We start from the raw sequence: 24988 nt of genomic DNA, 5'->3' as shown, positions 1-24988 counted from the left end.
CCCAGCACAAATATGAGTTCAGAAGATTTCACTTCTATTTTTGATTAGTTGCAGCTTATTGTTTAATCCAAACCCAATAAACATTGGTTAACTGTAACTATAGTTTGCTTAAAATAAATCAAACTATGGGTTATAAAGCTGGCTTATTTCAAACAAAAGTTAGGTAAGATTAACAGCAGATGCAACATTGGTTTGAGATGCAATGCTAAACTGAAGCTAACAGAAAACAGATGCAAAAACTTCCAGTCTTGTCCTCATGATTGCAGCAGAGGAGACACACACATGCACAAGGTCATATAAGTTGGCTCCTGTCACAACAAGCCATCATATTATGGTTCACTGTGATGTCCAAATACAGCCTCGCTAAACTGAACAATGGAAGGAATTTGCCTAAATACAAGTACTAGAAAAAAGAGGTAAGCATTATAAGGAAGTAAATAATGAGCAAGAAAAGCAACAAACTCACACATTGGTTGTAAACACTCCATAGATCAAATCTTGTTCAGGTAGATAAAATGTGCTTTGCAGTTCATTGTAGTAGAAAGGGATTTCACCAGAACGGGAGCAGTTCAGCCGAGCCTTCATAAATGTTGTCCATGTGTCCTCCAATAAAAATCTCCCCCCAATGTCGTTTTTGCAAACCCTTCCCACGCGAGAATAGACAGTTTTCCCACAGTCATGTTCTACAGCATTCTCACGGAAAAAGAAGTAAGTGAACAAACCAATGTCATAGGCAGCAATGAAGTTGGGCTCTGGAGAAAAATAAAGCCATAAAACGCAATGAGATTTACATAGAAAGGGTTGGGTTTACACAGCCTGTGGGGATAAAAGTTCAGGAGTGATCAGAGGATGAGAAAGAGGAAAACAAACCTCTTTTTTTTTCTTTTTTACAACATCCAAGAAACAGGAGAACACAATAGGCTTGTTTTTATGAGCACATTCATCATTTGATGACTACATCATTAAGAGAAGACCATGAAACCATGTGAGGGGGCTGCAGGGTCCATAGACTAATTCCACCCCAAGCTGAAGCTGTGCACCATAGCCATGCCCTCTGGTACATATGTGGAGCTTTTTGTCATGTTGGCATGTACAGAGAAGTGTTTCTGTACATGCCAATGGAAGAAAAAGCTGCGCATGCGTACTGGTGTACAAAAGTAGAATTCCTCAGCGCAAGAAGATACCCCAATTGGAGATTAACATGTATAGTATTCTTTTGCACAGGAGCTGAACACATTGGTTGTGTAATTGCTTTTCCACTTTGTGCAGCTGTGATGAGAGGCTAGCCCACAACGCCCCGCAAATGTCCTTTCAACAGGTGGGGAAGTTTCATGTGAATGTGAGTACCCATACACTTCTGAAATGGTACACACATGGAATGCTTATTTTAAGATGATGCCTGCTACAACATACATGTACATTATCTAAACACAAAAAATATTACTTCAGAAATACTGTTTTTATCCAAGTGTAAATTTAGTAAACTGACTAATGAATCAATTAATCAACAAAAACTCTTATGATTAAATTAAACTGTCTTGAATTGGATTGCCTAGTTATTATTCTTCATGTCTAATTTTTTTACAAGTGGGGGGCTGTGTGTGTGTGTGTGTGTGTGTGTGTAGCAAGGGAGAATTCAGTCATGTGATTCCTCACTCACAGTCTGAAATGGCATATATTCCAGAAGCAGTTTTACCACCTCATCTGCCTTTTGTACAGATTGACTACTTTGAGCTACAGTGATGGTCAATACTATAAGTATTTTCAAAAACACAACAAAAGAGGGAGGAGTGGGAAGAGGAACATCAACTGCTATTTCCTAAAACAGTCAGGTGCCTCAAGGACTGAGGCTAATTGATACTGTGATTAAATGGTGGGGAACAGCACACTGTCCTTTTTCCAGGGATCTGCCAATTTCCTTTGCTGCAACTAATACATGTCACTGTCAGATACAAGATCCTGGGACCAGTAATGTTCCTGCAGTTCACATATTTTCCCCACGTTTTCTACACACTAGAGCTGGGCTTATCCCAGGTGCCTCCCACACTTTTAGGCCTAGGAGCACATCTTAGAAACTGCTGTGGGCACCACAAAATACCCATCTACAGAAAAAAGGTAATGCTCAGAACCTCCCTCTCCAAACAGACAAAACACCAGCACACACCACAAAACTATGTGCTAGTGCTGAGGGGCAGCAAACTGTGGGCCCAACTCTTTCCTCTTAGTGAAAGAACAGAATTTGAAGCATAAATAGATAATCAGCATACAGCAGTGATTATTGTATAAAATGACAATTCAAGAGAAACCTTTTGGAAATTAATTCACACTGCTAGTACTAGACTTCGACCACCTCCTCCACTGCCTATTTCTCCCTCTTTCATCCCACCCTGGTGCTTGGGAGCATGCTGTGCATCCATGTGCTCTGAGTGTGCATGGAGGTACCTGCTTAAAGACTCAGCTGACAGACCACACAGGTAATGGCTGTACAGCAGCTAAACAGGTGGACAGACAAAGCCTACAGTGAAAGGGAAAACGGCAGGTAGGGTTATTTGCTTGTCAGCTGGAGCTGTGCTGAATTATGATGAATGGAAATCCCCCTGAAGGTACAGAGAGATATGTTACTATGCAGGAGGCAGCATTCACCTGGGTTTAAGCAGTATTTCCAGCAGAGAAAGCTCCCTGCGATGTCAACCTTGGAGGAAGGGACATCGCACGAGTATCCAAATATGTATTGTTTTTTTCAGTCAACTAATTAATTGACCAACCACTGAGCTCATCAAAACAAGAACAAAACAAACCTTTTAAGTCATTTTGCAAGATTCCTTGACCTAATGCAGGTGTGAAAGATATCTTCACCCATCCCTCACTGTGAAATGTATTGATGGCATTGCGGCAAAGTGCATTTTTAAAGGCACCAGCACAAGTTTACTGTCTCGCTGAATTTGGCCAACTGCAATAATCCACTGACATCTGGCTGTTGTCATTAAAGCCATTCCTTACACTTGAGAATGAACCATTTTCTGTAGGTAATATCTATATATCACCCCATAGATTAAAGTCTATGTGCAAACATCCCAAAGAACAAAAGAGCAGCAAAGTAAGGTATGTATTGATGGCAGTGCATCTCCAAATCCCAAAATGGCTCTAGATTATGGTTTGCAGTACATGCTTTCACTACTGAATGTCCCCTGCAGCAGAAAGTAATACTGGGGCCCTGTGAGGATTCTGCTGGCTGAGTGAGAAAGCAAACTAAAGGGTACACTTTCTCTGAATCCCTTCCTCCTCCCATGAGAATTTGTACTAATAATTAAGACTGGAGTTTTGAAGTCATGAATTCCAAAGGAATCTTGATGCATTTAAAATGGGGCTATTCTGCAACATGCTAAGTTCTGCTTTCCGATAATGCTTTCTGAGTGACTCTATACTATATGTTAGCCTTTGAATAACAGGGAAGCTTCTTTTTTTTGTGGCCTAAAAGTAAGCAATGCCCAACAACAGGGCAAAATAATTACAATATAAGGTAAGAAGAGGGGTTCAGGACTATATCTACATAAAGTAATAAATTTTTTAATTCAAATCATATGTGGCCAACTCATTAACAAGAAACTTGTTTTATTTTTATGAGATCTGAATAATAATAATAATAATAATAATAATAATAATAATAATAATAATAAAATTTATTATTTATACCCAGCCCATCTGGCTGGGTTTCCCCAGCCACTCTGGGCAGCTCCCAACAGAATAATATTAATAATAAAGCGATAAAACATCAAACATTAAAAACTTCCCTAAACAGGACTGCCTTCAGATGTTTTCTAAAACTCAGATAGTTGTTTATTTCCTTGACATCTGATGGGAGGGCATTCCAAAGGCGGGCACTATTACCGAGAAGGCCCTCTGCCTGGTTCCCTGTAGCTTCACTTCTCGCAGTGAGGGAACCGCCAGAAGGCTCTCGGAGCTGGACCTCAGTTTCTGGGCTGAACGATGGGGGTGGAGACGCTCCTTCAGGTATACTGGGCCATTTAGGGCTTTAAAGCTCAGCACCAATACTTTGAATTGTGCTCGGAAACGTACTGTTTAGCAGTGAGATTTATGCAAGAGTTATTGTCTGGGACTTGCTTTCAAGTGGATTCTGTTTGTTGCTAGCATGGTAGCCGGAAGGGATGATCTTGTCTTTCTCATCTGACACAGGTTTTTCCGTCTCTTCCTTACACCACTTCTGGCCAGTGTGAGGGGCTGCATTTGGGCAAACCAATCAGGGCAAATCCAAACCAGGAACCCTGGTAAGAAATGGTGTTCAGCTTCTGGATCCCTGGTGCACCTGAAAGCCTCAGTTACAATAACAGGTAATAACACCTTTCACCAACTCCCATCTAGTGAGAAGGCTGCAATCTGATCAATTTGATAAGGCCTAGTGATCGCCATTTAACGGGATTGTTTTTATTGCTTATTTTAATTATAGATGTTCATATTTCAATGTCTAAGTCAAAACAATATTTAAATTAATAAAATCTTCCTCCTCCTCTTGGGGCTGCACTACAGTACTCTGCATGGCAGAGGTGGGGAGACTCCAGCCCGTGGGTCAGATTTGGCCTGCCAGGCCTCTCAGTTTAGCCCATAAGGTCATTTCCCCCAAATCATGTCCACCTACCACATCCTCTTGCTGTACACATTATGCCATATGTGAAGTCTGGCTTAGGGTAGAAATGCATCTGCTTCTCCTGCAGAAAGCAGGAAACCCACACACAGAAATACATCCACTTTCCATTTTAAGTCACAGTTGCTGAAGTGAGCTTTTGTCAAAGTTCTCAATAGATAAGCATTCACATCCAAAATCTAGTATTCACCAAAATAAACAGAAACACACTACAAACTCATTCATCTGAAGGGGCTGTGGAAGAGCTGGAGGAAGAGGCTGGCTACTTAAAATATTTAGTCTGCCTTATCCCTGTATGAGCTGGTAGATAAATATATTGTGGACACCCCCGAATGTGGATAGCTAAATATTTTAGGTAAATGAATTTTATCTTCATTATGAGATAAGGGGGGGAAATGTCATTTCCCAAGACTGCACAGCTGGTCTTAATGATCTCTATTTCCCAGAGTGATCTTACCATTAAGCCACTTGGAGTTGTATTGTGCTGTTCTAAGAGGTGGGACATTCCCAAGGCTGCGGTAAATAGCAGGATCTCGCCCAGAGAAATCAATGACCGTTGCAGCATACAGTTCTCCCTGCGATGTGATCACTGCTGTTGAGTTGTGCCGGGGGTCATAGGGACAGCGGGCTACCCCATTTATTTTCTCAATGATTTTGCTAAGATTTCCCACCTGTATGTAAAAAGCAATGGAAGAGAAAAGGGTGAGGAGAACAGTTTGACAGATAACACAGTTGGCCAAGCAATACTTTCGTGTTTTTGCAACCCCACAGATCCCTATAGGTTAAATTAGCAAACCTGGATAATGCTACGTGCACCAAAGGCATGGTAAAAAATAGCTTTTTCTGAGCTAGCATAGCTAAGCATACCATGCCTTTATTCTTTGCACAGAGGTAAATGCTATCCCTGTGGAACTGGGTGTATTCTTTTCAGAAAACTTAAATCCAACTGAATCTAGGCTTTAGGGAGACTGGGCAGCAAGGGAATTCCTGAGCACCAGAGTAATGCTGGCAAATATCTACTTTATAGCTGACTCTAGTTCCCAAGTGGAAGCTTGCACACTGATTTGCTGGCCGTGTCAAGTCATCAGAAGCATCTCATCACTATGTTATTTTTACCTTCATAATGCCCTTCCATGTACTCTGCATACTAGTCCTGCTCCTCTAAGTTATAGTGACTATGGTCCACCTGTTTCAAGGTCCTCTTCACATGATCTGACATGAAGCTCATGCTTTCCTTAGGAAGGTTTTAGATATTTGAGGAAAGACGGGGGGGGGTCCCCAAAAGTGTGAGTTCTCTTGGGTTGCTGAGACTCATAGAATCATAGAATCATAGAGTTGGAAGAGACCACAAGGGCCATCGAGTCCAACCCCCTGCCAAGCAGGAAACACCATCAGAGCACTCCTGACATATGGTTGTCAAGCCTCTGCTTAAAGACCTCCAAAGAAGGAGACTCCACCACACTCCTTGGCAGCAAATTCCACTGTCAAACAGCTCTTACTGTCAGGAAGTTCTTCCTAATGTTTAGGTGGAATCTTCTTTCTTGTAGTTTGGATCCATTGCTCCGTGTCCGCTTCTCTGGAGCAGCAGAAAACAACCTTTCTCCCTCCTCTATGTGACATCCTTTTATATATTTGAACATGGCTATCATATCACCCCTTAACCTCCTCTTCTCCAAGCTAAACATGCCCAGCTCCCTTAGCCGTTCCTCATAAGGCATCGTTTCCAGGCCTTTGACCATTTTGGTTGCCCTCCTCTGCACACGTTCCAGTTTGTCAGTGTCCTTCTTGAACTGTGGTGCCCAGAACTGGACACAGTACTCCAGGTGAGGTCTGACCAGAGCAGAATACAGTGGCACTATTACTTCCCTTGATCTAGATGCTATACTCCTATTGATGCAGCCCAGAATTGCATTGGCTTTTTTAGCTGCCGCGTCACACTGTTGGCTTATGTCAAGTTTGTGGTCCACCAAGACTCCTAGATCCTTTTCACATGTACTGCTCTCAAGCCAGGTGTCACCCATCTTGTATTTGTGCCTCTCATTTTTTTTTGCCCAAGTGCAATACTTTACATTTCTCCCTGCTAAAATTCATCTTGTTTGTTTTGGCCCAGTTCTCTAGTCTGTCAAGGTCGTTTTGAAGTGTGATCCTGTCCTCTGGGATGTTAGCCACCCCTCCCAGTTTGGTGTCATCTGCAAATTTGATCAGGATGCCCTTGAGTCCATCATCCAAGTCATTGATAAAGACTCACAAGAGGGCCTTTGCTGAAATTCTTAGGAAATGGCCAGATTTGTATGGCAGAAGGCAGTCCTTCATATTTCCAGGTCCAGAAGCATGAATGGCTTTAGAAGGTCATCACCAGCACTTTGAATTGGACCAGGAAACAAATTTGAAGTCAGTGCCATTGCTTCAATGGGGGAGTTACATTCTCCCAGTATGTGGCTGTTGAATTCTGGACCAAATGTAGCTTACAGGCTTACTCTTCATAGGCAGTCTTACACACAGCACATTACAGGAACCCTGAGGCCTGTGAACATGCAGCCTCCAGAAATGAACATATCTGATGCACTAGCCTGAGCTACATCCAGGATAAAATCCAAACCCATAGCAACCCTTCAACTATAAAACTGCAGCCTTAGTAACTTAATTCCATGCATTACTGCATTTGACCAGCCTTCCATTTTGCTGTTTGCTGTGGTGTCTAGCAGGCTCATAAACACAGTGCAATGCTATGTGATCTTCATGCCATCTGCTTCCATCTTAAAACGTTAACTGGCCTTTCAGTGCAGAAGAGAGAAATGCACATGACTGGAGCAAATGGAAAAGAGCTGAAAATAGGCAACCACTTTCTTCCATCCTGAAGGCTATCACCTTTTGTGTATAAATTGATAGGTGCGAAAGTGGCACTGTCACCTCAGAACAAAGTCATTTGATTGCATCACCTTCAGTCCTACCATAAATGTATTGTGCCTGCAGACACTTAAAAAAGAGCTATGGTTTAGTAACCAACAACATGCTCTTCAACCAAAAAAACTCAGTCAGAGAACTTGATAGTATTTCTGCACAAGATGCTTAAGCAATAGCTGCGAGTCAGAACCCAGAATTCTAGGTTAAATAGTGTATTTGTCTGACCTATTATGAATCTTTTCATCACTGCAGAAACTTTACTGCTCAGTGATAACCTCAACCTACCATAACGTATAATGTCCCCAACATATCTTGTTATTTCTCCTCCTCTTCTCTCGTATGCCTACACATCTATCAGAATTCGTTTAGAACAAGTGGAAGCTGCAACGAAATGCTGCAGCGGGGAATGCTCCTGTTAACAGTCAGCCACACTCTCCTCCATCATACCTCGCTCTATTCCTTTCACTTGGTTCTTCCTTCCCTCCACCTTCCCAGCCAAGAGTAAGTCACCTTTCAGACCTGACTGTGTATACTCACTTCTCACTTGGCTGCTTTAGTCCCACCCCACCCCACCACCCCAGAAGACTACTTAGGGATATTATCAAGAAGAATAAAATTCCTAAGCCAAAATGAAAGAGTAAGAGGAGCCAAAGGAGAATGTGACATGTTTTGGTGAGGAAGGAACAAACAACTGAAGAGGGGCCAGCAGCCTATTTCCTGTAAAAGCTACTCCTTCCTTTGTCCACTAGAGGCGCAGGTAAGCATAACCCAGTGATGCTACACAGGCAAGTAAAACTGAGGCCTTTACATTTCCCATCTCATTTACCTACTGTCAGGGGACTGCCATCGGAACAGGGGAGGAAGGCAGGGAGGCCGTTGGGATACAGAGAGCCTCCAAAACTCCTGAGGAGCAGTTCCTCTTCCAGCGGTGGGGAAAGCCACACCTCCAGTGGAGCAGAGAGGGAAGGGGCCAGCCAAGCGAGGAGAGGGCTCGAGGATGCTGCTGAGAGTCCCAGCGTCTCACCTCACCAGGCTGGCCAGGAGGGACACATGCAACTTCTGTCGCCCAGCTTGCGCAGAGAGGTGAAACGAAAGGGGGGGAGGCTTGGGGTGCCGAAGTTCTTATGTTGGGGGAGAAGCCGGAAGGGGCCACTTCCGGATTCTGCAAGTGACTAAGATGGACATGAACTTTGTAGATCTGCACTGTAAATAGTTTGCACAATAAAACCTGTAAAAGACAGGTCGGAGTCCTGCCTGGTTACTCACAAGCAACCACCATCAGCATCTGACAACCTACAGTCATTCTTTTTCATCCTGCTCTCTGATTCATCCTTAAAGAGAAGAGGCACAACTTACCTGTCTGCTGGAACACACTGGTGAAAAAGCATTGGTACCACAAGTGAAAACTTTCTTTCCATACACAATCAGAACACGAACATAGTTCTGACATTCCTCCTGAAACGAAAAGCAGAAAAACACATTTCCAAGAAAGAGTAACAGCCTGTGCTTAATATGAGTGAACATTCCCCAGGGCTTAGTCCAGACTCTGTTTCTGATGTCATGCTTTAGTCCTGGAAAATGTGACTTGGAAATAAAGACTAGTGTGTCTCTGAGCACATGTCAAGTCCATTTCACTGATATAACTAAGCTTCACAGAGGATAATTTCCAGAGAGACTGGCCTTGGCACCTATAATTGTTTAAATTAAAACACCAAGTCCCTATGTTCATAAATCTGCTCTTAATGTGATCAGGGAACATTATATTCAAGAATGATGCGCCTAGTGTCATGTATGTGACTTCCCTCAGTCAAGCCTTATGCTGGTAGTGGATTACCAAAAAGAAGATAGCCAAAACTTTAAGCATCTGCTTTAATGGACAGCACAGCCCTTTCAAAAGTCTTATAATCTCAAAGGTACAAGGAGCACAAAGCAGGTGTGGAACTACAATTACTGACAACTATTTTTGGTGAGGATTTAAAAAGCTTACCTAACAAAGCTAAGATAATCAACCATTTGACGATGAAGTTGTACAATGAGTAGCAGGGTTGAGTTAAGACCATAATAAAATAAATGGAGCCCTGATGATCAAGCAAAAAGCTCATCCTCTTCTCACAGTAGCCAACCAGATGCCTATGTAAAGCCAACAAGTAGGACCACGGTGCAATGGCACTTTCCTCACCTGTCCTTCCCAGCACCTAGTTTTCAGAGGCACACTGCTTCCAATAGTGAAGGCAGAATATGGCCATGATGGTTTGCAGCCATCAATAGCCTTTCCTCCAGGAATTTGTCAAATCTTCTTTTAAAGGATTAAAATTGGAAAGAGGTTGCAGTGAATGTAAACATAATACAAGAAGTCTTTGCTGAAGCGTTTGTTATAATTCAGCACTAAGCAATCTGGAAAATGAACCTTCATAAAACTAACAATCCATGTGTAATATATTCTATAAAACGTAATTAGATTATTGGCAAACTGGGGTGGGAGACAACATATGACTCAATCACCTGGGAAAAAAAATATTCAGTATATTTCGTTCATAATGATCAATACCTTTGGCTGGTTGTCACTTTCACCATCTGGAAACTGGAACTTAATATATCAGCTAAATTCAAGGAACATGGACACAAAACTATGGTGATGCTTGGTCCACCACAGAAGGGGATGACATTTGTTAAATTACAAGTAGGGCTGTTCCCATTGCCTACATAAAAGGCAAGAGAGAAGCACTGCTTCCCATCCAGCCCATAAATAGCAATAGAGCCATACAGTGACTTCAGTATGGATATTACTCTCCCCAATATATAAGAGTTAGATGGCTTGAGAAAAGCTATGCCTTTTCCTCCTTCCCTTAGAGGAAGTGATGGCCAAACTTGGCCCTCCAGCCGTTTTGGGACTACAACTACCATCATCCCTAGCTAGCAGTGGTCAGGGAAGATGGGCCACCTACCGTAAGAGGCTACAGTATTTTGGGTTACAGTTCTAATTTTTAAAAATCATTCTCTGATGTACTGCAGCTTGGACAAAATTATTATAAACTGGTCACTAAGCATAGCCTACAGCTGAAGAAGAAGCCTCTTTCCTCTTGAGCAAAAACTTCATTTCTACATCCCATGTCACAAGCCTGCCTGGTGGCAAACATTTCCTGGGAGATGTTGTTTCTGCATATCAGGAATGCAAAAGCACTCCAAATCACCTTGGTGGGAAAGAAAGATCCCACTCTTTCATTTGTGATATGGAAACCAACTCATTGAAAGGCTATCCATAACAAATGGCATCATAGCGTTGCTTATGTACAAGGTACCATACGTGCTTGGTGTTTGGGGATGTATTTTATCAAGGATACTGAGAGACTCTATTGTGCAGATAGCGGGATCTGAACCACCAGAGCTGGCCGAGGGAGCATTCAGAATGAGCATGTCAAGACCGCAATGTTCCTTGGAGATGCTTCACATGCCTCACTTTTCAATTCCATTATGTCTTGATCAGATACACAGGGATCAGATTTGAAATACCTCTCAGCCTGGAAGCAAGACTTCAGCTGTGGTGATTCAGCTCATAATCTTCCAGAAATAGATAAACTGTGGGTTATTGTACATTGGCCTATCAGATGGAGCCTTAAGAAACAAAGGCTCTGAGCTGAATTCTGTGATCTCACCCTTCTGGCTCTCCCCCAGCTACATTGTAAGAGAGTAAACTTATCAACTCGGCCAAGAAAGGTTTAGCATGGCCCCTTTCCCTGATGTGTTTGTATACTACCTACAGAGAGCTTTTTATACAGAGGTAAGCAATAATAAAACCACAGTTCACCTCCACCTGTATTCTGAAATGTCACAATGTATAATTTTACCACCTCAGTCTACCAGCTTATTCTGCATTAACAGCACTGTTTGCTGTAGAAAATACATTTACCCATGCTGGGCAACACATATCGCATTTGAATCATGTGGCCTGCCTCTATGCATGGCCAGATTTAGAAGGCGATTGGGTCTGATCCGGGCCCCGGGCCTTAGTTTGCTACCCATGATTTAAATGAACCCCCTAGAAATGGGGTGCATTTACCGTATTTTTCGCCCCATAGGGTGCACCGGCCCATAAGGCGCACCTAGTTTTTTGGGGGGGAAATAAAGAAAAAAAATTATTTCCCCCCCAAGGCGCGAGGCTGGGGCGGGGGAAGCCCGAGCTTCCCCCGACCCCAGCCCCCAGAACAGGCTGCTCTCTGCAAGCCGTGGGAGCCCTCCCGCGGCTTGCGCAGAGCTACCCGAAGCCCAGGCGCAACTGCTCAGCGCGCCGGGGCTTCGTGATAAGAGGCAGTGCTACGCAAGCCGGGGGGAGGGCTCCCGCAGCTTGCGCAGAGCTACCCGAAGCCCCAGCGCGCTGAGCAGTCTCTTCGGGTAGCTTCGGGATAAGAGGCAGCGCTGCGCAAGCCGGGGGAGGGCTCCCGTGGCTTGCGCAGAGCTACCCAAAGCCCCGGCGGGACTGCTTAGCGCGCTGGGGCTTCGGGGTGCAGGCAGCTCTGCGCAAGCCGTGGGAGCCCAGGGGGAACTCCCGCGGGCTCCCACGGCTTGCGGATAGCTTCCTGAAGCCTGGAGAGCGAGACGGGTCGGTGCGCACCGACCCCTCTCGCTCTCCAGGCTTCAGCGAAAGCCTGCATTCGCCCCATAGGACGCACACACATTTCCCCTTCATTTTTGGAGGGGAAAAAGTGCATCCTATAGGGCGGAAAATACGGTAGTAAACTATTAAATAAATTCCAATATATACTTAATTAACATTTACAAAATTTCTCCTTCTTGTCATACAGATGTATATTTCAACTAATAACTGTGCGTGGTATAAAAGAAAACTTGGTTCACAGGAGCACAGGAAGCTATTTCAAACGAGACCATATCAAGCCCACAATCCATCTACCTCAACTCCCATCACCATTGGGCTAAGCTGGCTAGAGCTGATAGAACTTGAAGTTCAGCAGCATCTATAGAGCCACAGGTTTCCTATCCTTGGTCTGTATGCTCCTTTCATTTATTAGCTTCACCATTATCACAAAATAAATGTTTTTAAAAGCTCTCAATAGCTCATGGCAAAATATATCCTAGAGAAATGCCAACAAATTATGACCCCTTAACCTGAAGGTTTTTGGCCAACAATCCAGTGCAGGCAGCATTTGCGTTAGCTGTTCATATGGGACCAAAGATACAAAAAACCCCAGTAGGAAATGCATGGCAGGAGAAAGAAAGGTCCCCTGCGACTGCATAAAAGCCAACTGGGAAAACAGGACCTGAAACATAAAAAGACAGTCCACCTCCTAACATGCCAGGAAATTATTTCCAATGGGCTTTCTGCAACAAGCATTTTGTTACCAGACAACTAGAGTCCATGGTTTTCCAATAGCATCATAAGAAAGCAACCTGGTTACAGACTGTATTTGGAAGTCTGGTGACTGGGGCGGAAGGAAAAGAAAAAAGAAAAAGAAAAAGAGAAAAAGAGAAAGAAAAAAAGAAAGCTCTGCTCCAGCCTGCCTTTTCAAAGAAATTTCATTTGGGACTGCAGGGAGACGATTGTAATGTGTTTGCTGCCGTCTGTCCTAATTTTCTTTGAACACCTTGCAGGCTGCAAAACACTGTTATTAACACGCTCTCAGATATTTATATTTATTTCTTTAGACAAACAATTTCATTAATCAGTTTTGCCCAGCATCCCAGCCAAGCTGTCTTCTCCTGGCGTGCAGAAGATACCAAACAGGATTTACTAATGATTTTCTGTCTCTTGTTTGTTTTTAATGTCTGCAAGATTCTTTATTGCCAAGACTTACAAACCATTTTTACGGAAGACAGAGAGGACTTGTACTGCATTCCGCAGGGAAAGAATGAAGGAAATAAGCTCAACCATTTGGAAAAGGTACGGCATTGTCCTTTCTGTCTAGGGCAATTTTTCTGTCAAGCTATGTCCTGGGGAACCGTCCCAAGCCAAGAAAACAAATGAAATCTCCATGTGTAACTAAGACAAAGCAAACATACAGAGGCTTACACAGCTCGCTTGCATAACCAGGGCTGGGACTATCCAAATCAGTAGGAAAGGGACTCAGCAGGATAACACTAACATCAGCATTGGAAAGGCTATCTAAACACATGGAAGGTGGCAGGTGCCAGTCTGGAAAAGGACTAGGACAGGTAGGGTTAGTGGAGTGTTGCACAAGAGAGCTTCAAGCAAAGGATGCAGTTCAAAAGGGCTATGCATGCGTTAGTTACATCCTGGCTGGACTACTGTAACACGCCCCACATAGGGTTGCCTTTGAAAAGTGTTCAGAAGCTTCACATGGCCCAAAATACTGCACTCAGACAGCTGACTGGGGCTCAAGACAGGAAGCATGTCACTCCCCTGTTAAAACAGTTTCACTGGCTATTGGTTTGCTTCTGGCCATACTTCAAAGTGCTGGTTATGACCTATAAAGCCCTGTATGGCTTGGGCCCAGGCTACCTGAAAGATAATAAAATTCCTATACAAAACTGCCCAGGTCAGCTAGGTGATTATGTGAATCCCCTTAGCACATTTCTAATTAGGACTTAGTAACTGTGGGTAGCATAGTTGGAATAGGACCTAAGTCACCATGCAACCTTTGAGCTAGAAGATATTGGTAGGACCAAGCAGGAGAAGATATTGGGTGGATAATGCCTGTAGGTTGCCACTTAAGCATCTCAGACTGTGTTCCCATTACCAGGTAAAAATGCAGTTAACACACTCTTTTACTCAATTCAGATCCAAGCCGGATTGGGTGGGGGAAATGCGTCAAAACATAGTATTTCATAAGATTTGGCTGGATAGATAGGGATCGTGGCTGACATTGTGTGAGCAGTGCTCCCAAACCAGTGGTGGAAGTACAATGGATGCAGAGTGAGCAGGAGCATGGACACAGCTTTAGATACAGAAATGTGCTCTTCTTCAGTTACAGTAAAAACAAAGAAGGCTCACATTGCTGAGCTCCAGACATCTGATGCTGAACACTGTAAGATATTCTGGCTTTAGCATCATCTATTCTGCAGTAAACCACACTCCTAGCCTGACACCATTCTGTTCCATGACCTGCAACAAATTGCACCACCTCCAGAAGTAAATAATCTTAAATTCTCATGGAATAATTGTACTGTGTGTCATAAGGAACTACCAGTGTTTTATATATACCGTATTTTTCGCCCTATAGGACGCACCAGCCCATAGGACGCACCTAGTTTTTTGGGGGGGAAATAAAGGGAAAAAAATTATTTCCCCCCCCCCAGCCGCGGATATCTGCCCGAAGCGCAGGGCGCTCTGCTTCAGCGCGCCCCGCGCTCCGTGCAGCAGGCTGCTATCCGCAGCCTAGGGAGCCCAGCGGGAACTCCTGCAGGGCTCCCTAGGCTGCGGATGTCTGCCCGAAGCGCAGGGCGCTCTGCTTCGGTGCGCCTCGCACTCTGGGCAAGCAGGCTGCTATCTGCAGCCTAGGGAGCCCGGCGGGAACTCCTGCAGGGCTCCCTAGGCTGCGGATGTCTGCCTGAAGCGCAGGGCGCTCTGCTTCGGCGCGCCCCGCGCTCTGGGCAGCAGGCTCCCGCGGGCTCCCCAGGCTTGCTGATAGCTTCCTAAAGCATGGAGAGCGAGAGGGGTCGGTGCGCATCAACCCCTCTCACTCTCCACGCTTCAGCGAAAGCCTGCACTCGCCCCATAGGACGCACACAGATTTCCCCTTCATTTTTGGAGGGGGAAAAGTGCGTCCTATAGGGCGAAAAATACGGTGCGTATTTCACATATGTTATGGTAGCATCATATCAGACTTCTGACATCAGATGTTTTGTTGTGAACATTCCCAAGTGGTATTAAAATCAGTTAACTATGGCTGTATGCAGGGGGAGGTAGGTGGTGAACATACCTCAGTTTTTCCTTTACTCTGACATGATCTCCTGGTGTCTTCATCTGAACCCCATTCTGTCGCCTGGGGAACCAAAACAGAGAAAAGTTATATAACGGTACCATGCACTATTGTTTTATTTTTTTGGGCCAGCCCTCATTTGAAGACACAGGGGAATATCTAAAAGTGAGCTACACCGGCCAATTTGCAGCAGCAGACATTGTGGTAGATTCTCTTTTTTGCATCACTCTTACAGAGTGCAAAGAAGAAGCAATCAATAAAGGAGATAAACCCTCTAGGGGCCGAGGCATAAATCATACGAACATCGGAAAGAATGGTTTCTACATGTTCATATAAATGCAACAACACTTTATAATTCAGCCTTAACTAGCTCAAACTTTAGCTCAAACTTTTCCAAAGGACTTCATTTATATGAAAACCCCAAGAATGGAGAATGTTCTGAAATCTCAACACATTTCCATCAGTCATGCTGCATTTATCATAGCGTTGTGTGTGCTTTGCCTTTGACTTCAGTGGTTTTGGGTGCCCAGGGCCAAGCCTAGAGCTAAGAAATCCATGATCAAGGTCTTCCATGTTTGTATTTGAAGTTAATAACAGATGCAGGAGTTGAGGAGGGGAATTTAGTCCCTTCTCCCTGTATGACCTCCCTGAGCAAAATCAACCATCCCCAAAGTTCCTCTTTGTCTTCAGTAAAAAACTTTCAAGTACCCACCTAGTACCTCTAGGTATCTTTCATGGGGCAAAAAACCAAAACAAACAAACAAAAGCTGGTAGTGGGTTGTTGTTGTTGTTGTTCTGTATAGTTTCAAACAGGAAAATAGTTCACAGGGAAAGGATTAAACCCCACAGAGTTCCCCAGCCACTACTAATTTTTATTTAAAAATGCATGAGATCCTGGATTAAGGCTCCCTCCTACATCTCACTTTTTTTGTCCCTCAGACAAATATATACCTCCAGTTTAGTTCTGGGCTCACATTCAGTTATGACCAAAGTAGCTGTGGCTGAGTCCTAGCACTGGCCAGTTATAAGTAAGTGGGGAGCTGTGGCTGGTTAACACTCTCCAACAATTTGAACCAGTTCATAGAAAACAAACACATACTTTACCCAACAGAGTGGATAGCACATGACATGGAGAAGCATGAAAAGCTCAGTGGGTGGCTGAGATCATTACAGAGAGTCACCGTATCAGTCACTACTCTTTAGGAGATCACTTACACCTTACTCTACTCTCCTTAACATTACAGTCTGAAGCTCTCATTAGGCTTTTCTCTCCTCTGTTACCTTTCCAGTTCCAATTTTACAGGGAGACTTATTTTAAATGTCATTATGACCCAAACTACTTCACTTGTTGAATTTGTATCCTATTTCCCTCCCAGATAGCCCAGGATGGTATATAAGGGGATCATCCCATCTGGAACAAAAGCAAACAAATCTCCATATGGTAGCTTAGGCTGAGAAAAAGTGCCATAATGAATGACATCCAATGAAGTTAATGGGTAAGAAGATTTGAATCCAGCCATCATAGCACAGCAGAGATAGTCACCTCCTGCTCTTATTTACACATTTACCTTGAAAATAATAAAGAACTGCAGAGAAACCCAACATACAGGGTATAAGCTTGTTCTTACTATGATTGAGCATCAGTCTAGAATCAGGGGAGCTGTACCTAAGCCAAGAATTGGTTAAGTAACCACCTTTTCATTTGAACTAATAATACAACGCTGAACTGAAGAATAATCTCACAGTGTGCTGGGGAGAATTGTCTGCTGCTTCACATTATGGAATTGACCCTAGCATCCCGCCATTTTAAACTAGGGAAAAATAAATGAATGTTTCTTATAAGCCTCCTTTGCGCATGTTTGTCTCCATTTATAATTTGCGGAGTTTATAGCTAATTGAGGATTGATTTAAGAAGCAGGCAAGATGGGAATGGCCATAAGAGAGGCTCAAGCTGCAGGAATGGGGAGTAGATAAGGTTGTCTGAAGGTGGGTGGCATGTGGGTGCAGGCATATGTGACTGCACAAGTGAGACAAAGATTAGGAACAGACTTTGCAGGGCAAATGTTCACTTTGGGAGTGTTAGACTGCGGTAGTCATATTACTTTACTTTCCTTTGGTCTGGCTGTAAATCTTAATTTTTATGACAGTTTACTCTTTCCATTAAACAAGATACTATGAGGAAAAATGGGAATATTAATTAGAGGTATTATTTTCTGGTTTGATGTTTTCTGTTTCTTTTCTTCTTTTATATTGAGCTTTGGGTGCAAATTATGCAAAATGAGATTTTATGTAAAGTTAAGCAAAATGAGAGTTTATACCAAGTTAACTCTGTTAATACTCTGTGTACAGTATGTCACAATGACATTTCATAAATAAGGAGTTTGAATAACCAAAATAATGAAGTCCCATTGACTTAAAGGACTTCGCTATTCTGTAAGAATTTACACTGAAAGCACAACATAATTACAGTGAACAAACAGGCACACTTAAACAAATTTATTTTGAAAAGCCACCTAAACTGCCATGTGAACCTAATAAGCCATTTCCCCCTGAAATATTATTATCTGCCATTAGCACAAACTGGGCCATTGGCCACATCTAGTAACAGTTTAGGGTTTGGACCTGTGTTTTAGAAAACACATTCTCATCCCCCCCTTTCTTTCTTTTTTAATGAAAGCAGAACCTAGGCCCAGTCTCATGATGTTACACCATAGCTTAGTGTTTTGTTTGAGCACCCAATCATTTCATTCTGGAAGTAAAATTTCCCTAAACTTAAAAACAGGACAAAAATCCATCTCATGTCATATTGAGGAGAACAAATGTTCCACCTCACCATATTCCACCCCCATACATACAACTAAAGCAGAAAGAAGATTAAATACTAAAGTTTTTCACATAGTCATATCTGTTGCCAGAAAGATGCAATGTTTTCTAACCTCACATCAATTTTTGACAAGCTAAAAGGAAAAACAAAACCCACTCTAACAACCTCCAGACATGAGATGGCTTCTCTTCCCATTTCAGAAACACCCAGATACATTCTCCATTACTAGCTGAGTTTAGCTTGACAACACTTGACAGGACAAAATGAAACAAGATTTTATGTTATTGTTTTTACTTTCAGCAACCAATACAACTCAGAAGGTAAATACTCTGGCCTCTCTGGGAACTGTACTGATGGAAGTTAGCGGACTCTGTAGAATATATAAGTATACACACAAACACCTCAGTTTATATCAAAGAATGGCATTCCCTTTTTTTTTAAATAATATTTATTGAAGTTTCCAAAATACAGAAAGAGAAGAAAAGAAATTATGAAGATACATTCAGAACCTTATTTTCAAACATCCACTTTCTGGGACTCCCCCCTTCCCCCACCCCTACCGTATTCCCCTTTCATATTGTTGTTTCCACAAGTTCTATTTCTGATTTAAAGCACAATTTATATACCCCATTGTTCAAATTTAAATTTATACAAACCTTATGCAACACCCTTGATAAAAAAAAAGCAAAAGATCTCTCCCCATAGCCCACCCCCTTTTCTTTCCACAATGTCCCCCTTTTTTCCCATTAAAGTAAAAGCACACAGAATAAAAGTATAAAAAAATAAAAAATATATTAGAAAAAAGAAAACCAATTCAAAAAATAGTTGCAAGCCTTTGGATTCTAATTCTCCCTCCCCTTCCCCGGTTTAATTTCCCTTATCCTCCAATCTATGTTTCCAGCCTGGAAATCTTAAGTCCATCAATCCCATTTTTCCCCCAACTCCTTGCAGAATTATTTCCCATTTTTAGGATTACTTTTTTTAAAAATTAATTCCTAAATCTTTAAAAATGTCAAATTATAAAATTCCCCCCATTGTTCTTTCAAGGTTATAGTCCAGCTTCCTCTTGTTCCGCTGCTAAAACTTTCTTATTCAGGACTTCCGGAGGCGGCGCGACCGGTAATGGCTGCCTTCTCCGAGTAAGGAGAAGGGAGCTCCGCTGTAAACGGGTCGTCCGCTACGGCGAAGCGGAGACCCATTCAGGAAAACCACAGGTGGCAGAAGCCTGTGGTCTCGGGACCCGGCGGGCGCCAGAAGCAGCCCCCAAAACGCTGAAGGGACCCCGTAAGGGGCTCCGGATCGCGGAGGGGGTAGCGGCGCTGTGGGTCGTTGCGCAAACAGCGAAGTGAAGCCGCGTTGCTGTTGCCGGTCAGCGCTGTCCTTTCTTCCTGCAACTTTTCTGAACTTTGGAAACTACAACCCGTGAGTAAATTTGGACATTGAAAACTTTCTGAAACTTTTGTCAACTTTCTGAAACTTTTTGAGAACTTTATGAAACTTTTAAAACTTTTTTAAAAAGTTGAAATCTGGCTGAAAACGGAGTGAGGATAAGCAGGAAGCCCATCTCCCGCTATACTGAACTTTAAGCAAAGAGCAGGAGGAGTGGAGACAAAAAGTTATGCGTTAACTAAATGCTGGCACCCTGTTAAAGCAGTTTTTTGAGTGAAAGACTTTGAGCTATTGACTTTTGCTGGTCATATTCGGGGTGCATGGATATCCTTCTTCTGTGGCACCAGTGGATTATAAAATAAATAAGAATCTCTGGTGCTGGAGCTGCCTGGATGAGCACCAGTTTGCAACTTTGGATACATTGAATTCAGGTTTTGAAACATTCTGAGTTGGAATTGGATACTTTGAAACTGTTGCAGTCAAGGCACTGTAAGAAACACTGTTTTGCTTTAAGTTTTACTCTGCTAAAAATAATACATTGTGGAGGCGATGGACATGGATTTAAATTTATAAGTTTAACTTGGATTTGATCTTTTCCCTGAAGACGTATTAAGCTCCCTCTAGAGGATTTTGGACTTACAGCAGTGACTTTGTTTTACTTTCCCTTTCCCGGCCTCTGTTTGACTATTGTATCTGGGACTCTGCTTTCTCATGGGAACAACTTGGATTGACCTTGGATTACAGATAACTTTGGAATGAGTGGCGCAAGGAGAAGAGGAAGGACTAAACAAACAACTCTAACTTTATCTGCAGCCTCACAGCGTAGATCTTCTGTGCCGGCCTTGCCCTCCACTTTGCCTCCAGACATAGAGGCGGCCTCCCTAATACAGGCAGGGGAGGGTGAGACAGAGGAGCTGCACCTGGGAGATATGGCTTCAGGGACAAGTAGCTCTGTCTTGGAGAAAATTTTGGAGAAACTGGAGGCTCTGGACAAGAAGGCTGATTTGCATACAGCTAAAATTGAACAGAACACAGAAAGCTTGAATAAGCTGACTGGACAAGTTGCACAGAATGCCCAGTCTATTGGAGAATTAAAGGAGGCTGTAGGTGAAAATCGTAAACTGGCTGAAGATACTAGTCAAAGATTGGAAGAACTTGAGAAAGAAGTAAGACCACTCAGCAAACAAGTTGGAGAACATCAGATTTACTTTTTGATGACAGAACTGCGAAACAGGGAGACCAACTTGAGGATACGGTCAATACCAGAGGTGGAAGAAGATAATTTTATTGAATTTCTAACTAAGGAATTTGCCAAGTTTTGGAAGTTAGAGGAAAAAGACTTTAAAATTGTATCTGCTTTCAGGCTTGGCAGAGTCAGAAGGACAGAGAAGCCCAGAGATTGTTTGATAACACTGAGATCAAAGGAGGAAAGGGACAAGATTTTGGGCCTGCACTACGAAAAGTCACTAGACATTTTGGGCAAGAGAATTGAAATCTACAAGGACATTCCTAAGCAGTTGCTGGACCTTAGATCTAACTACACGGAATTGGCAAGACTGTTGAGAAGCAACGCAATTATCTTCAGGTGGGAGTTTCCACAAGGATTATCCTTTACCTACAGAGGGAGAAAGATCAAAATCAAAACAGTGGAAGATAGAGACAAGTTTTTGGGAGTACACGGAGAAGACCTCCACAAAGGACTTGGATTGCCAGCGCCAGAACTTCCAGGGGAGCCCGCCCCCTCGGATCCTCAAGGACCGGAGAACAAGGTACCACCCCAGAAAGAATAACCAGACCTATCCAGGATGTCTCTGCAGCTTTTGAGCTGGAACATAAATGGCTGTAACAGTCCCGAAAAAAGGTCTAAAATTTTTCATATTTTAAAAAAGGAACAATTGGACATTATATGCTTACAAGAAACACATGTGATTAGGCTCCATAGAAAGGTGTTAATAAATAAAAGGCTTGGTCAAGAATTTATATCATCGGATACAGTTAAAAAGAGAGGTGTAGTGATCTATGCAAAAGAGAGCCTTTCACCAAAATTTCTCTTTAAAGATGAAAGTGGAAGAATCCTCGCAATAGAAGTACAGTATCAAGGAGAAAAAATTTTGATATTAGGAATTTATGCTCCAAATGAAGGAAAATCGGATTTTTATAAGAAGTTGCACGAGACCATGCTGGATTATCTGGATTACAACAACGTCATCATGATGGGGGACATGAACGGGGTCGTATCAACAAATATGGATAAGTCACAGAACCAGAACATTACTAAAGAGGGAAGACTACCTAAGACCTTTTTTGAAATGACTGACAATATGGACTGGGTTGACATCTGGAGAGTTAGAAACCCCCTGGGAAGAGAAGGAACATTCTTTTCAGAAGCTCAACTGACTTGGACACGAATCGACCAAATATGGATAACTAGAAGTCTGGCACCTAAGGTGAGGAAGGTGGAAATCTGCCCCAAAACATGCTCCGACCATAACGCCTTGAGAATGGATATGACATTGATCCCAATCGGCTCCTTTAGATGGAAGATGAATGATGGCCTGTTTAGAGACCAAAGAATTGTAAAGAAGGCCCAAAAAACCTTAAAGGATTATTTTGAGATTAATTTGAACACTACGGTGGAAAAAAGAACTATCTGGGATGCAAGTAAAGCTGTGATGAGAGGGTTCTTGATTCAACAGAATTCCTTAAAGAAAAGACTGCAAAATGAAAAGAAAGATAAAATTCTGGAAAGTATCAAAGAGTTGGAGAAGAAGTTAAGATCTAACCCGAAGTCCCAACCGATTCTGAGAGAAATTAAACTTTATCAGGCGCAATATTCCAAGCTGATAAATCAGGAAATAGAATGGAAGATTAAAACAATGAAACAAAAAACTTTTGAATCGGCAAATAAATGTGGGAAACTGCTAGCTTGGCAGTTGAAAAGGAGACAAAGATTAAATACAGTAACAAACTTAGAGGTTGAAGGAAGGAACATTCAGAACCCGGGAGAGATTAGAAAGTGCTTCCAGAGGTATTTTAAAAAGTTATATACTCAAGGGCCACAAGATGAAATAGAGATTACACAATTTTTGGAGAGAAATGGATTAGCAAAGCTGTCAGAAGAAAATAGAACAATTTTAAATGGCAAAATAACACGACAAGAGATTGAACAGGCCATCCTGAGTCTGAAACAGGGCAAATCACCAGGGCCAGACGGACTGACCTCTAACTACTATAAGACATTGAAGGATTATTTGATACAACCTTTGTTGGAGGTCAGTAATGAAATAATGGAGGGGAAGAAGGCGCCTGAATCGTGGAAAGAAGCATTTATCACATTGATTCCAAAGTCAGAAACTGAAAAGACACAACTCAAGAATTACCGTCCCATCTCCCTTTTAAATGTGGATTACAAAATATTTGCAGATGTTTTGGCACAAAGATTTAAGAAAGTTTTAAGTGAGATAATCCATAAAGACCAGGCAGGCTTTCTCCCGGGCAGACATATGTTTACTAACACAAGGAACATCATAGACATATTGGAACTATTACAAACAAACATAAACACTAAAGCAGTTTTAATTTTTATAGACGCGGAGAAAGCCTTTGACAACATATCTTGGAAATTTATGAAGGGGAATTTAAAAGAAATGGGAGTGGGACGGGGGTTTGAGAACGGGATTGAGGCAATATATTCAGAACAAAAGGCTAAACTGATAGTTAACAATGTGGTTACAGAAGAGTTTAAAATTGAAAAAGGTACACGACAAGGCTGCCCGATTTCCCCATTACTGTTTATTTCGGTTCTGGAAGTGCTCCTGAATATGATTAGGGGGGACCGGTTGGTGGAAGGGATTCAGGTCGGAGCGAAACAATACAAACTTAAAGCTTTTGCAGATGACCTAGTTCTGACATTACAGGAGCCGGAGTCTAGTTTGAAAAGAGTACTACAACTGATTCAAAACTTTGGTCGAGTGGCAGGATTTAAGTTAAATAAGCAAAAAACTAAAGTTTTGGGGAAAAACGTGACAGATATTGAGTTGGAACAGCTTCAGAAAGAGACAGAACTAAATGTGGTTAAAAAAGTTAAATACCTAGGGGTAAACATAACAGCAAAAAATCTGAGTTTATTTAAAGATAATTATGAAAAATGTTGGTCAGAGATTAAGAGAGACTTGGATAGTTGGTCAAGACTAAAACTTTCTTTGTTAGGCCGAATAGCTGCCATCAAGATGAATGTATTGCCAAAAATGTTATTTTTGTTTCAGACACTGCAGATTGTAGACAAGACAGAGTGTTTCCGGAAGTGGCAGAAAGATATTTCTAAATTTGTCTGGCAGGGCAAAAAGCCCAGAATCAAATTTAAAATATTAACAGATGCGAAAGAAAGAGGGGGCTTTGCCCTGCCAGATTTAAAGTTGTATTATGAAGCTGCAGCTTTCTGCTGGTTAAAAGATTGGTTACTTCTTGAAGATACGGATGTCTTGGATTTGGAAGGTTTTAATAATGCGTTTGGATGGCATGCATATTTATGGTATGATAAAGCTAAGATAAATAAGGCCTTCAAGAACCATATTGTCAGAAAATCAGTTTTTAATGTCTGGACAAAATATAAAGACTTACTGGAGAATAAAACTCCGAGGTGGCTGTCACCCCTGGAGGCTAAGGCTCGGAAAAGAGCCAATATGGAGGCCAACTGGCCAAAATATTGGGAGATAATAGAAAAGGATGGTGACAACTGGAAATTGCAGAGTTTAGAAAAGATGAGAGACAAAGTGCGAGACTGGTTACACTATGCTCAGATTAAAGAAGTGTTTAAAAATGACAAAAAGTTAGGATTCCAAGTGGAAAAGTCAAAATTAGAAACTGAACTGTTAGAACCTAAGACTAAGGTACTTTCAAGAATGTATAACTTGCTGCTGAAATGGAACACACATGACGAAATGGTAAAATCAACAATGATAAAATGGGCGCAGGATATTGGGTATAATATTATGTTTGAAGATTGGGAAAGGTTGTGGACCTCTGGGCTGAACTTCACTGCATGTAATGCGTTGAAGGAAAATGTGATGAAAATGATGTATAGATGGTACATGACCCCTGTTAAACTGGCTAAAATATACCATTCGTCTGATAGCAAATGTTGGAAATGTAAGGAAAATGAAGGAACATTTTTTCACCTCTGGTGGACCTGCCCTAGAGTGAAGGCCTTTTGGGAGAAGATATATAATGAATTAAAAAAGGTGTTTAAATACACCTTTACTAAGAAACCAGAGGCCTTTCTCCTGGGTATTGTCGGCCAGAGTGTGTTAAAAAAGGACA

The 24988-nt window shown here is 42.3% G+C and overlaps 1 protein-coding gene across 10 annotated transcripts in view; it reads right to left on the bottom strand.

Annotated features, from left to right (window-relative positions):
* The window catches only part of SEMA5B (semaphorin 5B), a 356215-nt gene that overhangs the window by 85898 nt on the left and 245329 nt on the right, over nt 1–24988 (bottom strand). For all 10 annotated transcript variants that reach the window (XM_083584642.1, XM_083584641.1, XM_083584638.1 and 7 more), the window contains 4 exons: nt 15457–15519; nt 8921–9019; nt 5118–5331; nt 467–752 (listed from right to left, as the gene is read on the bottom strand). In XM_083584642.1, coding sequence (XP_083440768.1) covers nt 467–752; nt 5118–5331; nt 8921–9019; nt 15457–15519 — 662 coding nt within the window. The remainder of the gene's footprint in view (nt 1–466; nt 753–5117; nt 5332–8920; nt 9020–15456; nt 15520–24988) is intronic.

Source organism: Podarcis filfolensis (assembly GCF_964270895.1).
Source record: "Podarcis filfolensis genome assembly, chromosome: 1".
NCBI classification, from domain to species: Eukaryota; Metazoa; Chordata; class Lepidosauria; order Squamata; family Lacertidae; genus Podarcis; species Podarcis filfolensis.
This window is presented reverse-complemented; position numbering and strand designations above follow the sequence as displayed.